The following is a 16,770-nucleotide window of genomic DNA, read 5'->3' as shown; positions in this document are numbered from 1 at the left end:
CCGATCTCGGTGCTGTCTGACATTTTGATCCCTTTTGAGACCGTTTCGAGACCCCAAAACTTGTCGTTCGTATCGCGGTACGCGTTATGTGGTGGTGAGGGCGCAGTGTGTGTGTGTGTGTGTGTGTGTGAAAGGGAGAGAGAGAGAGAGAGAGAGAGAAAAGGGGGGGAATAGCGCAAATTTATCTACAGCTCCGGGGGAAAAGATGATGATGGCCGGTGGTGGAGCAGCCGTGGACCATAACGGGATATACAACCCTGCCCTCCACAGCCTGCAGCAGACCCATATGGACGCGGATAACCCGGACTCCCGCAAACGACCGCTGGAAACTCCTGCTGAGGAGGCCGGCTGTACCAAACGCACCAACACTGGAGGTAAGAGAGAATCCAGCTCATCCACGGCGTCTCCTCCACACCAAGTACAAGCCGTGTGAGCCTGCATGGTGGATGTGTAACTGCAAAATATAGTATTGAATATCAACCCCTCTGCGTGCTCTGAAACCGCATTCAGCCTGGAAGCAGCTTTTAAGCTGCACGTTGGCCATAACATGCAGCACCTGTGCACTTGGCACTTTGAAACGCACTGACCGTGTTTATGGCTGTTACTTCAGACGCTGCATTTCCCAGCAGGGACAGCGGGCAGCCCGGGTGTGAGTGAGCGGCCTCTTCTGCTCAGGTCAGCTTTGAATTTGAACCCAGTCGCCTCCATGCCTCACATCTGGAGGTATGCTGAACTGTGTGAAGTCTTTCATTCAGGGATGTTGTTCACATAACCCTCTCTGTTGTAGTCTCAGACAGGGCTTCCCTGATCCAAAGACAAATCTGCATATTTTCTGAGCAGCTCTGTGAGGAGGCCTTTGTTGACAGATCAGAGAAGACTTTACAAGTGTCACTGCTTAGTCTCTGATAGTAGTGCTCCTGCAGGTCGGTGCTGATTTGTTGACACTGACAGGACGGGGATGAGCTCTAGATGGATGCTGGTGTCTGTAGATTTAGTATGACTGATGCTGTCAAATTACAAGGTGAGCTAAGCAGGAAGCCAACAGGTGAAAACCATACATCCCTTCAGGGTGCATGCTCAAACCCACATGTAAGCTAAATCCCTGTCAAACCCAGGTTTCATATGTTCCTGTGAGCCAGATCTCAGCATCTGTATTTTTGTTGATGTTTTCCATACCGGCTACAAATCCTAGGATGTTACAGTAACTGTTGTGGAGGAAAAACACTGCAGTGGTGTTTTAACAAACTGATGCTTTTTTCCTTTTTGTGGAGGAGACGTGGTTGTGGCTGAAAAGAACCAGCACGCAGGTGTGTCTGTGTGTGTGTGCTCATGCTGTATTATTTGTCAGTAAGATGTCGGAGTGCAGCAGCAGGGATGATGGCTGATTCCATCTACTTGTACATCTTATTTCAGCGTGTAGATTGTAACGGTCCGCAGCTCACAGGGACTACTTATTCAAGAACTTAATGTTAATTAGGCGTCTGCAGAGAATAGGCAGGTTTCTTCACCATATGTTGCTGAAATTTCTCTGCCTTTGTGTCACACACACACAAACACACACACACACCCCACCGTTCACTGACAGCAGCATTATATCCCATTTCCAACAGCATGAGCGTGTCTATGCTGCACCTCACTGCACCTCCGGAAATGTAATTTCAGGATGGTACATAAGGACCGTTGTGCTATCAGACAGCATTTTAGAACTGATCCAACACCCATATGTCCTCCATTAGCACCCCTAAACCCCACTGTAGAGCAGAGAAGTTACATGGCGTTCCTCATTCAAGGAGGGTTTTCACTTTTCAGCGGTGGCTGTATAGCCGAGATCTTGCTGTCCAATATCCAGGTGATATGAAAAGCTCATGGTGTGACATTACATTTGGTCCTGAGAAATTCAAAAAGCAGTTTAGTGCTGTACGACATAGCTGCTCTCAGTCTGGGAAGACAAAGAGAAAATCATACTTGAAATCATTATGACGTACTGTAAGGAGAAAGCTGTAGAGTTGATTTTTTTAGCATGCCTGCCTTTAATTTGTCATGGAAAATGTGCTTAGCATCTCAGGGATGACCTCTCTTTAAAACCTCAGTGACATGCATACAAAGGCAGCCTGGGATATTTGGGGCTGAACTGGAGAACTATTCCTCAAATGTGCAATTTATTTAATGTATAATTTGACCTTAATAGAGGAGCCAAGTGGCACCTATATGCTGTCACTGTAATGACCATCTACAGGCATTTTATTCCTCTCCAAAATCCCCCAAGGTATGTATTAACTGCATGTTATTAAAAACAGAATAGTTTCTGTGATTTATGTTAGCTTAGCATCATTTCAAACGCAGTCATAACTGCGAGGCTTATTTCACCACAGTCTGCATCTCATGACTAACAATAAAACCCATGTTTCATAGGCGTCTTGCCACCCAGGGCTTATGTGATGTTTTTAATATCACCTCCAATCCCATGTGATCTATGTGCATTACATGTCACCATGCAAACCCACACATTGCCCTGTCTGGCTGGCAATAGTGGGAGACAGCCTGATAATCTTCTGCACATCCCTGTAATCACCAACCCCTTGACTACGTCTGATATTGATCACGTTATTCCTACCGAACTGATCATTAACATGACTGGCAGTTACAACAAAGAGAAGAAAGCCTGTGCTCTTTCAAAGCCGTGCCTCTTGTTGTGCATTAAGAGCCGTGGACACTGAATGAGGGAAATGACTCCTCTTTTATCAGCATTGCCCCTCTCTCTCTCCTCAAAATCATTCTTTCGTTTCTTTTTCTAATTACCCATACTCTGAGCCCATGTTTCTGGCAAGCATGTGCCTTCCAAAAGGTTGTGTGGCTGAGGGATTAGGTATGATCTCGTAATGTTGCTAATGGAAAGGTTGGCACAGGAATGTGAGCTATGTTTTTTTTTTTTTTTTTTTAATTTTTGGTGGGAAGGACACAGGTGCCCTTGCAGAGCGATGTGACGTGAGCGGACTGTGAATTTGCCAGGTGGCAGCGAAAGAGAGAATGAGAGAGAGCGATAGAAATGAAGACAGCAAATCGGAGAGAAAAGGAGAGATAGATAGACCGTGAGAGGGAGTGGAGTCTACAGGGAAGCTGTGTCTATAGACTAGAGCATCTCTCAGTGAATGAGGCTGCTAGAATTTTCTGGAAGGCTTTTTTTTGTTGTTTTGCTCCAGCACCACAACGGGCCACCATGTTAAGGTTTGATTTGTGGATGAAACTAATCAGCAGACAGGAAATAAAGCACGTTCATTTCTACTGGTTCCCTGGAAAGCTCTGGTAAATAAAGCTGGACCCCCCCCCCCCCCCCCCTCCCGTGTCCACACACAGACGCCGAAACACACATGCACGTTGTAGTTTTACACACGTCCAGTCACTTAAGATACCTCTCGGTGTAAGATTTATAGGCGTAGTGATTGGCTTCATCACCCCCCTCCACCATTCTGCGGCACTGCCATTTGCAATGGTTGATGAGCCCCTCCGCCCTCTCAAACATGGCCGTCTAAGGGATAGGGGGTGGGGGAAAAGGAGGAAAGGAGGGTGGGTGGCGTAAGGCACGCTGTCTCAGATCACTCCTCCTCCACCTCCTTCATCATCTGCCTATGTTATCCATACACCTCTTCAGCCACTGTTGAAGGTCACTCCACATGCTTCCTCATTCAGCGCTGAAGCCCGCTCCCTCAGCCACTTCACCTTTGTCACTTTCCACTAAAAAAAGTGAGTGAATGGACTGCCATACTTTATAGTGCTGCGTCAAAAGAGGCGGAGTAGGGGAGAAAATTCAATTTTTTGGGACCGGCATCGGGGGGGGTGGGGACATGACGTGATGGAGGGAGGAGGATACCCATTGGCCGAGCGAGGTGTCAGTCCTGCGTGCTGCTGCAGACGGACAGGCCACTCGATGAATATGGATGAGAGCAGTGAAAAGGGTGATGCGGCAGGGAAGACCCCCCCCTTCAAACCGATGCAGGCTTGAACAATGCGTGCCGTCTTTCACTGAAAACACTGAGAGCCTGCATTAGCATTTTCTCAGACAATTGAGGCTCTGGCCAGCTGCAGGCATGGCTCGGATGCTGCGGTGAAATCTCTTTTTCTGCACTCACTGATGAATTAGACCTCGGTGAAAAAGGTCGACTGGCCGCATTCCTCAACACTACCATTGCACCTATGCCTAGGCTAATGTTAAGATCCTCTTTAGAGATTGTGCCCCGGCATTGATGGCGATCTGACAGAGGACTTGAGAAGCAGCAGATCTCAGAATGGGTAAGCCTCAAACTCTTTTTCTCTGACTTGTTGAATTTATCCGTCATGCTAAACTACGTGCCATTTCATACATCTGAGGCTCATTTGTGCATTATTGCTCATTTTTGTTCCATCGTCCTTGCTGCCTGTCAGGAGCAGGTTAGTCCATTGAAATGCAGAATGAGTACTTGGAGGGGTAGTGAGAAGGAGGGAGGACGGTCACAAGGCATTTCCTCCTGACCCACCCCCCTCGAGTGACTTAACTAAACACATTTGGCTCGGTGTCCGCGTCTCTCCTCCAAGCCATCCTTCCAGTATTGGAAGCAGGGGTTTGAACTAACACCCCACTGGCTCGGCTTCCCAATGTGCCCCACTGCTCCCTTTCCCTGGCGGATTGCAGCAACAGATTGCCATGTTTACTCTACCACATGACGCCATTAAAACCTGTTACTGTGATCTCAGACACTAGGACGGAATTAATTATTGACTAACGACAGCAAACGTGGCTGTGAGGGCGACGGAGGGAATCTTAGTGGCTTCCTCCCCTGCTGGGTTTTTACTCTGGCTGAAGATGAGCAGAAAGTTACGCAGTGGGTTTGGGCTTGCCTGTCAACAACAGGTCTTTGGATGTTTGGATCAGATGTAATTCCTTGGGTGGTTTCAGATAGCTGTCGGTACAGGAGTGAGGGGCTCAGAAGCTTTACGGCGGCTGTGTCAGACGTGAATGATCGTTATTTTCCCACCAAGGTCATTTTATTGTTATTCATTGTGAGAGGTGACTGCGATACAGCACAAAGATCCTAATATCAGAGAAAGAATAGAGGGAGTTGTGGGACGCCTGTGTGCAGATTTATTTCCTGTTTCTTTTGTTCACCAGTGTTGACCAGTGCCTGACCAATGGATGCAGATTTACAACGATGAATTCAGGTTAATGTGATAATGAGGCATCCTGGAATTTAGGATCATCTGCAGCAGTTAATTAAAAGTGAAACTGCATTCACAGACATGTCATTGTGTTGGTGTTAGCCATTGGTTATGGGTGATGTGCAGGAAAACAAGCTTGTGTCTGAATGGAACATGAAGGGCATATTAATGCAATGAGGAGGAGAACGAACATGTAGGCTGTGAAATCCCTTAATGTCACAGTGCCATGTTCATTCACATCTAAATCTAATGAATGCATTACTGAGGCAACAGGTTGGTCTCAGTGCAGGGCGGTCCACCCCCATCCATCCATCCATCCGTCCATCTACGCTCCGGCCGAGCCCCCCACATTCCATACCTTTCTACAAGTGACACGGCGATTGGAAATCTGTCCGACTCGAAAATGTATCAGAGATGTTGTCGTACAGAGGTGGACAGTGCCTTTTTACATCTCTGCCCGCTCCAGTGACGTCACCCTTGAAGCAGCTGAAGAGGATCGAACATGACGTCACTGCATCCACCTCAGCATGCAGAGGAGATTATTTGTTTCTGTTCTTTTTCATACTACGCCTGCACCTGTACCAAGTGTTCACCATGACGTCATCAGTCTAACATTCAGAATTTATTGGGTTATCCCAACCTCTGCACATCTATAAATATAACACTTGTGCAGGTGCAATCATATTTCCATCCAGGCTCAGTGTGTGGTTGATTGCCTCGTGCTAAATTACTTTTCATTAAGACTCTTCGCCCTCTTCGTTGCTGATTATTTCTCAATGCGGACTCTGTGAGGACATTTTCCCAGATGTAAAAGGGTGTTTGGACACAAATTCCTCCAACTGACTGTCAATTAGTGACTGCTACAAGCCACTGTAAGCCACAGAAGCCCCTTCCAAAATGGAGGAGATTTAGACCATCTTGGCAGTGCAGCCATCAACAAATCTGTGGGATTGGTCCCCATATGTTCTCCACACGTCTGGTAATTACGAAGGATCACTCTGTATTGGCATTCACGGACTGAATGGGTAATAGATTATAACTTTATTAAACATTCTAATTCCCCCTTTTTCATATGTGAAGCATGATTATAAACACTGGGCTCAGCTTTGTATTTAGTCAGAGGTTGCTAAAACTCCTTGAAAACAGTTAAAATTAGACCTCTGCAAACTGGAAAGGAGGTCATCATTTACAGGAAATCTGGGACAGGACACAGAACATGTCACCAATCTCTCTCTCTATAAAATGTGAATGCACTGGAAGCTACAAAGCCTCCGACTCTAAAGGTTTTTCCTTCACCAGAAGAATACACACGATTATCTTATTTCCTCAGTATGTATTCCCACTGTGATTTTTATTTTGTAGCCGGTGGTTAGGTGCCGTATGATGATGTGCAGAGCCGCTTTGTAAGATGTGACCCTTTCCCTTTTTGTGTGTCTCTTTTCACAGAGGAGGGTGAGTACTTCCTGAAGGTGCTGATCCCCAGCTATGCAGCCGGCTCTATAATTGGCAAGGGCGGACAGACCATCGTACAACTGCAGAAAGAGACGGGTGCCACCATTAAGCTGTCCAAATCCAAAGACTTCTACCCAGGTAAGAATGGGCAGTGGGTAATTAAAACTGATGAGCATATAGGGTTATGTACATGAGAGCAGTCATCTGACTCATCTCCCGGCTGAAGGAGTGACGCTTTGGTGGGAGACAGCGGGTCGTATATCCTCCTAATTTGGCTTCATGGAATAATTGCCATCCATTGTACTCATACAGCAGTCGCAAACACTTTGAATTCATTTACCCTTATGTCTGTAAGGAGTATGCGTATAGATGCTGTATTCAGGCCTGCAGGAAATTTCAGTACTTTTGCTGGCATTGCACAAAAGGGCATGATATGCAACAATCAGACTGTGCTGTGTCGTATGTGCCACATCGTCATGCTATGATTTGCTGCCATTTTATTCCCCTCTCCCGCCTCTAAAAAGCGACTGCAGACCCTGCGTCGCAGAGGACGTACAGTAGAGCATCCGAGGCGATAATTGTGCTCGAGACTCAAAAGTGGCAACAGGACGCTCGTACAGCTCGGTGACCCCTATCATATGGAGGTCAAACACCAAACCATCTAATCCTCTAAACACAAAACGGCTGAGTCGTCGAGGAGTCTGGCTGTTTGTCCTTCATGCCTCAGAGGAGGCTTCAACCTGCTGAAAAATAACAGGTGCTGAGTGCCTCGCTGCTTATTAGATCCAGATGTTTGCTGTGATAACTGATGCAAGCAAATAATCCTCTGTGAAGTACCCTGACTTTTACTGTATGTATATTTACGACATACTGATAGGAAATTTGTAGCACATGATGGGAAATCCTCCAGATGTTATCAATTTATAGGCCACGGACTGAAAACATGTGATTCTCCAAAATGCAGTTTCCATCATGATGGCTGTGAATCTGCCCTGCGATTCCGCACTATTAGCTAAAGCAGACAAAGTGTTTCGCAGCCTATATGAAAATACTCTAACATAGTTTGAATGTGGCCTGCTCTGTGGGGAGTTAGATGTGATATATTGGACTGACTGAACTGCCGTGAAGAATTACAGAGCGCTGGGGGAGAAGAAAAAGAAGAAAGATGTTCTTGCAAATATTTTCCCTTTTTTTTTTCTCCCATGCTTCTCTTAAGCGGCGGTGAGAGGATGCATGTTCAGAGGGCCACATCTCCGCACAGCCATGTTTGAGAGGATGAATTACGGCCACTTTGCTTGCATTGAAACAACTGAAAGCAGCGATATGTATCTTTATTTCTTGTTTTGGGTTGTTGATGTGTTCATAGGCCACCACCTGCTCTGCCCATCCCCCTACTCATTATCGTGATGAGTGAGAAGAGTAGTTCAGGGAGAGGGTGCTGGCAAGGATTTGATTGGGTGGTTGTTCTGGCCCACACAAGTAAAATGAAACGACTGCTACTGTACACTGCACAATAGCTAAAGGTGCTGCTTTCTCAGAAGTCAGCGGAGCCCAAAGCTTTCAAAGTGTGAGCAGCTCGGTGAAGTTTTGCGAAGAGCTTGTTCTGAATTTTAGGAGGCAATCGAGTTGGCGTGTCAGACTTATGAGCTACATCTGTTTGACTTTTTTTGCTTTAGATTTAAATCAGCGGGCTAATATAGCGTGCTAATGGTTCACGCCCCTATCTCTCATCCTGCAGCAGACTGAGCGCACTCATGACAGCACAATCGCACACTAGAGAAATCAAGGGACAACAGATGCAGCCATTTTCTCCTGCAATCCTCTGATGGCTCAGTCTTAGACACCCACCCTCTCCACTTCACCTAGTGGAAGACATGAATTCAAAGGTTTTTGGTGGGGGGGGGGGGGGGGTTAGTGTACAGCGGGGCCCTGCTGTGGCGGACTGAGATGGATGAGCAGAGATAGTGAAGGGTGTGGATGATGCATGATTGTATGTGAGAGAGGGGACAGGGGGGCAGGACCAGAAATAGCCTGTTTCAATCTCTCTCTGTGGACATGACCCCTCTCCCAGCTGTACTCAAGCTGCTCTAACACACGCCAAGTTTCCTCTTTCCTCCTCCCCACTCGTTGTTTCGCTCAGATTTGGTTCCTGGTAGTTGGGGCAGTTTGGGCCAGATACGATGACATCATACTTCTCTTAAAAATGTGTTTGCATGCTTTCTTCTTAAAACGTAGGCTCTGAGTGAGGAGACTGCTGCCTATAAATGCAGCACGCTATGCATTCACCCACTTGTAGTGTTGCGTTGGGCACATACACACGCCTACTCACACCTACTTACACACATCCGCATATTTAAGCAGCTGTGAGGAGAGCCGTGGGAGTTCTCCATTTGAGCACAAACTTAGAAACTAAACTTCAAACCCTCTGCTTTGTGCATCTGGCGTGCAGCCAGCTACATGTATTGAGTTACTTTGTGCGGCACAAAACAGATGAGCTTGTTGTGATGTCATAGAAACACAGTGGTGTATGTTTTCCATTATCCGATCATAAAATGTCACACTAGTGAGCTGGAAAACACCACAGTATACACTAGTATGTGCTTTAAAAAGGAGCTGTTTTCCAACTCCATATCAAGCATATATCAAACTAATGCTCTCCTTTAGACGGGTTTAGGGTGACGTCATGGGCGGGGATTTCAAACTGAAACTGGAGCTTTTATTTCTCCGGATTCCTGCCTGTGCCTCCAGTGAATACTTTGATGAGAAACAGTTGTTACAACGTAGCTTTCTGTCTGTTTTGTTCTGCTCTACAGTGCTAATGTGTTGTGTTAGAGACCAAAACTCCCAGCTGACCTGATCTGGAAGCACAATGCTGGATCTGCCATTGCAATACACAACAGCTGCTGTAGTTTGTGATTGATAAAGGGCAGATGATTAAAGGGACACTACCAGGTTTAGACAGAGGCCAGGTATTCCAGTTTTGACTTTTCAGTAGAAAACTGGGGTTATGGAGTTTGAACAGAGAAAGCTCACAGCTCATGCAGCAAGATGTATTGTTAGAGCTTTGCTTTGACGGAGTACACTCAGGGGTGTGTACTAATTCCAATTAAATTGGTCTCTCCTTCACCAGCAGTGCTTCTGGCTTCAGATCTCATGTTGAACATGTACTCCTGAAACTTCTTCCCTGTCTGTTTGATGGTAAAGTCTACTGCTGTTAATGATGGTGGTGGAAACCTGCAGGCTGGTTTCTAGGTTCATAACTTGTTGTTAGCATCCCATGTTACAAAACCCTAACCCTACCAGGCTGTAAATGTGCTTATTTCTGCTGTAGAGTTGGACATTTTAACATATCTGTGGGGATTGACTCACTTCTGGAGCCAGCTCCTAGAGCCTGCAGAGTGAACACTTCATTGGACTGAGAGCCAGTCCAATGATCTAAATTTCTTATGCTACAGCTTTACATTCTAGCTTTTATCATGATTCAAATGATTGAAAGTGCCTGCTACATGCTAACACAAGTCCATTCTCAACTTAGGTTTAAATCCATGCAGTGCACCTCAGCAGCGCTATATGTTAGCTGTGCTTGAATTCATTTGTGCTCTACAAAGTTTAGGCTGAGCTTCGTTAAATGGTCTGGCCTATGTAGGATTTCCTATTGCATCCCCAGCTGTCACAAAGTGCCACTTCTGTTGCCTAGCAACATTACCAGCTGCAGTAGAGAGTTCAGTTGGTTGAGTCTGAAATATTCTCTTGGGAAAATAACCCAACCATCATCAGCACGCAATGAATCTTGGGAAAAGAAGGCAAGGAGCCTTTGAAAGAGAACGGCTTTGTCGTACTGTATTGACGCACTCTGTCTTCAGATGCAGCCCCCTCATGTACCTTGTTGGCAGCTGTAATATGCAGTATTTTTAGCAAGATAAACAAGAAATGAATGTTCAACACCACCATTTTGTAATAATACAAAATTATAAGACAGGTGCTAATGGAAAGCTGTGGCTCAAATTATATATTTTATATATTTTTCCACTTGTATTTTGACTGGAGCATCACCAAGCTCCACAGTTTATAATGGTGTATAATGACACCTTGATTTCTGTTAACGCTACATGGCATCAGTCAAAAATCTACCTGCAGAAACATCAAACATTGACACATCTGATTAGTGTCATGTGACCTGCAGATTTCTGGTTTCTGATCTACTGGTCTAAATAAATGTTCATTTATGGAGGCTGAATATTTCTTAATACCGCAAACACTCGCCATGTACTGCTGCAGCTGCTGCTGCTGCTGTTTGGATTTCTGTAAATGCACCACATTTGTATTAATGCACTGCAGAAAATAGTCCTCAACAAATGTGTGTGTGGCACTCCCTCCTGTTTTAGTAATGCAAAAAATATGTAGAATCCTGAGCTGCTGTGTTTGGTTTGAAATGTAACTGATTAGATATGTGAGATGTAAAGGCTCTCCAGCATGATGGAGAAGGCAGAAAGCAATATGTTAGTAGAATATCAGTGTTTGAGTAAAGGTTAAGGTCTGATCAAACAGACAAACACTCGTCTTACTGTGACATTCCTGTGAGTATTTTAATGCAGCACAGACATCAGATCCTGCATTGCTACAGGTTTAAACAACGCTATCTGTTACTCCAAGCAGTTCACAAAATTCCACTTGGACTTAAAACTACAATTTACAACTAAGAAGCACTGCTTGTCTTACAACTTGAACCAGGTTCATAAAGTATAGCCAAGGCTGAGTTCTCCATGCTGAATGCCAGGAGCAGACTGTGATAAGGGCGGTACGTCTGCTGCGTTTTTTTTCAAAGATGGCTGCAGGGATTGGTGGGAACCTCTGGTCAGGGTGTGATGTAATGTGAAAAGCTGTCCAGGAGACTGTTTCTGATTTACTAGATATAAATGGTGACGCACTACAAAAGATTCCCACATTTAAAATCAGTGTTTATGTTTTAGAGGAGGCTGCCATATGGCAACAACGTGACATGTTGAATATAGTCAGCACTGAGATTACAGACAAAAATGCTTCAGCTCAGTTTGCAGTGTGAATAATTACTTAGAAAATCTGCTGATGTGATGACAGTAATTACGGGTGATACTTTTGTGTGACATGCTAACAGTCTAAATAAATCAGACAAAGGAATTGGACAACAATGCAGAGGCAGATTCGCGTCAGAAAATCTCTAGTGTTGAAACTTTATTGCTTCAGGATCAGGATAGAAGACCTGAGAGTCTACTCTGCAGACTGAGATGTGCCCTCTCTGGGGCACTGACACATTTCTCTCCCCTGCTGCCAACCAGAGGACGAACTGACTCAAAGTGTGGGGCTTTTATTATGAAACCCTTCGAAAAAGAGAGGAGCTGATGCAAGCAAATCAGGAAGTGAAACGAGTGGAAGATTCAGATAGTTTCACATCCTCTTTGTGTTGTCTCATCCGTGACAATAGTTGCGTTTGTCTGCCTGAACGTAAACTGACCTGGGAGCAGCACTGTTAGTCTTTTTGTAGAGGCAGGGATGTTTAAATGGAGATTACTGTACCAAGCAAAGCAGAGGGACCTCCTCACTCAGCATTTAACAGTGGAAAAGTGAAGATGAAGCAATAAGCAATACTACTCAGGGCAAAACATCTTCGAAGGATGTGTTGCGTCACTCAGTGGCCTAGTTTATATGTTTTTGCATCTGCGTAGGGCGGGGGAAAGAGGTTGCTCACTCTAAGAAAATTACAATAAGTCAGGCTAAGGTTAAATCACTTAAAGCCACAGTGTTTTTTATATATGCCGCAGTCTAATTAAGTTATTTTGTGTCTGTGCTGCGATTCATACACAAGAATTAATGTGCTTTTACCATTTCCTCCAGCATGCTCGCCTTTAATAGATGTGAAGGGGAATTACAGTCATTAGGCTTTATAGGAAGTAACACCCACTGTTCATCTTGTTAGATGAATTTTCAAATGTTTTTATTTAGACCGTCCACCTCAAGCCTCCGGCGTGCATTCAATATGGTGACATGTATCATTTTGAAATGTTGGTTCCATGATGAATGTGTGCTGACAGAAATATCTGCAACAGGTTAAATGCTTGTGCTCTCAGGCTGCAGTCTGTCACTTCAAGAATGACAGGCAGGTGCAGCACACCACCAAGAGAGGCAGTCCGAAGACTGAGGGCAGAGCTGATCAGTCTGGGCTCCACTGGCCCTTTGTTTTACAGCCAATAAAGCTCATTGTCTTATTTTGAAATTTTGCATGAGATTTTCTAGTTAAGATGGGAGGATTGATGCAGTAATATCCAAATGAACAATGGAATAGAAGCACAAAAATATGACACTGTTTGCATTTGTCAGAGGTAGAGCGTGTTAGAAAAGCTTTGATGGATTTTATTTTAGTTTAAGTTAAGACCCTGCAAATTCTAAACCCCCATAAGATATATATTTAAGATATTTATTTATTTATATTTTAATAGCACAATTGATTTAAGGAGAAAAGGTTCCCTTCCCCCCATTTTTTACCCAATTACAGTTTCCTCTGGCTTTTTTCCTGATATGCTGAATTGACCTATTGACTGTCTAAATCCATTATTCCACAGATGTGTGACATAAAGCCAATCAGGTCTGACTTTGATTTCCATTGAATATCCTGCATTTGTGAGGACAGACATGCGTGAGGGTCTCAACCACACTAGTTATCTAAGAATTAAAGATCAGCCACCTCATCAGCTGGTCATTACCGCTTTAGATAAAGGGGGCGCTTTCTTCTCATTAAATACTCTGATTCAAAGCCAACAAAGAAAATCGCAAGAGAGCGAGGCAGTGAGGTCGATACAAAAGGGAGAGTGTTTTAAAAATGCAAGTATAAAGGACTCGCTGTTGCATCACCTGTTTCTACGGCTCGGCCCCTTTGCCATGGCAACGGAATGCCGGTTGGGTCGTCAATGTGGGCGTAGAAAGAAGCCTAGGGGAAGAACAAATGTGTGTTTAGTCTATTAGAGCTGCAAGGCAAAGACAGGCTCAGGATTACAGCACTGAAAGTGTTACATCATTGAAGAGGAATCCTTCATCCACCCCCCCCACCCCCCACATGACATGCTAACCAAGCATGGTTCAGTCTTTCAGCTGTTTCTCTGTTGATTGTGTAAATGGTAGAAGCGAGGAATAGCTTAGTAATTGGGTCTCTTTGTGAAATGTCAAGGAACATTCTTCATTGCCAAGACATCCTAATATAAATGTAGATTTTAATCCAGCCACTTACAAATCCCTCAAATCTGCCTGCCAAGTCCCCAATCTGAGCACATTAGAGTAACCCATCCTCTGTGTTGTCCTCCTCTTCCTCTCTCATCACAGGAACAACAGAACGAGTCTGTCTGATACAGGGTACAGTCGAAGCGCTCAATGGTGTCCACAACTTCATTGCGGAGAAAGTCCGCGAGATGCCGCAGAGCGCCCAGAAACCAGAGCCAGTCAGCATACTGCAGCCACAGACCACAGTTAACCCCGACCGTGTCAAACAGGTGAGCTTCTGTGGGGCTTTCACAGTGTGTGGTCAGTATGTGGAAGGCACAGTTCACTTCCAGGACACCACACGTTTATTAGTTGCTAGTCTTACTTGCTCTCTGAGCCATGACCTGCAGCGTGTTGGGGTCAGGAAAATGTGAGGGTATGTGGTTATTTTTACCTACAGTCTTTCATAGCTAGACAGAGCCGTGTGGCAGCTGCAGCCTAAACCCCTGGGATTAACAAATCGCTGAGTAAAGCGGGGGCTGGTATAGTACTCTGACTCAGTGAGAGACATCTCTCTTTCTGTCAGCCATTTGTGCGGTTAAATCTTTCTTGTGTTACCACAATTTTTCTATTTCTCCGCAGGCCAAATTGATCGTGCCCAATAGCACGGCTGGGCTGATAATTGGCAAAGGTGGAGCCACGGTAAAAGCGGTGATGGAGCAGTCAGGGGCTTGGGTGCAGCTCTCCCAGAAGCCAGAGGGTATCAACCTGCAGGAGCGAGTGGTAACCATCAGTGGGGAGCCTGAGCAGAACCGCAAGGCTGTGGAAATCATCGTGCAGAAAATCCAGGAGGACCCGCAGAGCAGCAGCTGCCTCAACATCAGCTACTCCAACGTCTCAGGCCCAGTGGCCAACTCCAACCCCACCGGCTCCCCCTATGCTAACACGGCTGAGGTGCTGCCCAATGCAGCCGCAGCTGCTGCTACCGCCTCCAGCCTCCTGGGCCAGGCCGGCTTGACGGGAATGGGCGCCTTCCCTGCTGCCATGTCCAGCTTCTCTGGCAACGATCTGCTGGCCATCACCTCAGCCCTCAACACACTGGCCAGCTACGGCTACAACACTAACACCCTGGGCCTGGGCCTCAACCCTGCAGCTGCCTCTGGGGTCCTTGCCGCAGTTGCAGCTAGTGCTAACCCGGCTGCTGCTGCTGCGGCTAACCTCCTGGCCTCTTACGCAAGCGATGCCTCCGGCAGTGCCGGCCACCCTGCTACAGGCCTCGGTGGGTTCTCCCTGGGCTCTCTAGCAGCTGCTACCGGGGCTTCCAATGGTTACCTTAATGCTTCATCCCCACTGATGGCCTCCTCCCTATTGGCAACAGAGAAGCTGGCAGATGGGGCCAAGGACGTAGTTGAGATTGCAGTGCCCGAGAATCTGGTGGGTGCCATTTTAGGGAAAGGAGGGAAAACGCTGGTAGAGTACCAGGAGCTAACAGGAGCCCGCATCCAGATCTCCAAAAAGGGAGAATTCATTCCTGGGACTCGGAACCGTAAAGTTACCATAACAGGGTCGCCAGCCGCTACGCAAGCAGCGCAGTATCTGATCAGCCAGCGGATCACTTACGAGCAGGGCGTGCGAGCTACCAACCCACAGAAGGTGGGCTAAAAGAAAGAAGAATAGGAAAGAAGGAAAGGATGAAGACAGAGATAGAAGGAAAACGAGAGAGTCAGGATGAATAGAAAAAAAAAAGAAACGTCCAAATATCTGTTCAATATTTCAGTATCAAATGAGAGAATCACAAAGGAGGAGGTGGGGGAGACAACCAAGATAAGTGTGTGTGATATGTGAATGTGTTTTTAGGACCGATGTCCTGGTGTTTTTTAAAAAGTTTGTGTCGAGTCCTTTTGACGATGGTGATCAGAGTAAGCTGAACTGGTCCACTGCCAAGCTGCAGATTCAAGGGTGTGGCCGCAAGGTTTCACCCTCCTCCAAAACCTCATAGCTGTTTTATTTTTATTTGTATTTTTTTTTTTTTTTTTTGTGTTGGGTTTGAATTTCAGTTGCAAGCCTCCGCTCCCGGTGAGCCGAGCGTGTCAGATGAAGCCAGCTACTAGAGCTGTTTTACAAACCTTGCTCTTTGTATACAATGCAGCAGGCATTGTTAACAAGGGAGAGGTTTTACAACAAGCACCTGAGGTCATCTCAGTTTATGGGGAAGCAATCTGAGTATAATTTCTTTAAGGAAAAAAAAAACACACACACACACACACACATCTATGTTGATATTTGTTGAATTCTGGCATCATAATTGAAGTTTCTAAATTTTTGTATTTTATATTTTCATCCTTTATTTATTGACATGGTCTCATTCAAACACAAATAGATTATTTAAACCTGTGAGAGCAGGTTGATCTGAATGTAAAAACAATATTAGCCTATTGCTATTTTTATTTACAGGGATCAAATATTGTGTTGCAGTGAAAGAAATGTATAACTCAAACCCAGTCTGAACTTCACTGTTGCTGTCTGCAAGTATAGTTCAGGGGTTAAATAATCAATGTGAGAGGACAGAGGAGACACACAGGAATGTATAAATATATTTTACATGAAACACACATAGACGACGCTCCCACAAACGCACAAACACTGAGACATATTTGCATATTCAGTCACAGCTATAAACACACAGAGATATGTCGTTTAACCCTTTCTTGGTGCTATAGAATTAGTTTATATCTACCATGAAATCTGAATCTCTCTGGCGACTGATACTTGATTTAAAATAGCCGATGTGTCGTCCAGCCATTAGAAGCCCATTGGATCTGTCTGACCCAGCCTCTCACCTAATGACAAATGATTGATTTCAAAACTCCAGTCTTAATATTCCCATTCTCGCTCCCAATA

At 45.3% G+C, this 16,770-nt stretch overlaps 1 protein-coding gene across 1 annotated transcript; it reads left to right on the top strand.

Annotated features, from left to right (window-relative positions):
- The first annotated feature begins 208 nt into the window (after positions 1-208).
- Positions 209-15,770, top strand: LOC114446285 (RNA-binding protein Nova-1-like). The gene is made up of 5 exons (XM_028421797.1): positions 209-374; positions 2,975-2,985; positions 6,585-6,780; positions 13,993-14,159; positions 14,512-15,770. Exons 1-5 carry the CDS (start codon positions 209-211, stop codon positions 15,529-15,531), a joined length of 1,560 nt encoding a protein of 519 aa, XP_028277598.1. The 3' UTR covers positions 15,532-15,770.
- Positions 15,771-16,770: the final 1,000 nt, after the last annotated feature.

The sequence above is a fragment of the Parambassis ranga genome, chromosome 14, assembly GCF_900634625.1.
Source record: "Parambassis ranga chromosome 14, fParRan2.1, whole genome shotgun sequence".
Taxonomy (NCBI): domain Eukaryota; kingdom Metazoa; phylum Chordata; class Actinopteri; family Ambassidae; genus Parambassis; species Parambassis ranga.
The sequence above is the reverse complement of the archived record's forward strand: the minus strand, read 5'-3'. Positions and strand labels throughout refer to the sequence as shown.

Bases quoted from the DNA above. Each gene is read 5' to 3' on its own strand.
- LOC114446285 (XM_028421797.1), top strand. From the start codon at position 209: ATGATGGCCGGTGGTGGAGCAGCCGTGGACCATAACGGGATATACAAC. The intron at 6,781-13,992 runs GTAAGAATGGGC...CTCTCATCACAG, and splicing joins ATCCAAAGACTTCTACCCAG to GAACAACAGAACGAGTCTGT. The intron at 14,160-14,511 runs GTGAGCTTCTGT...ATTTCTCCGCAG, and splicing joins ACCCCGACCGTGTCAAACAG to GCCAAATTGATCGTGCCCAA.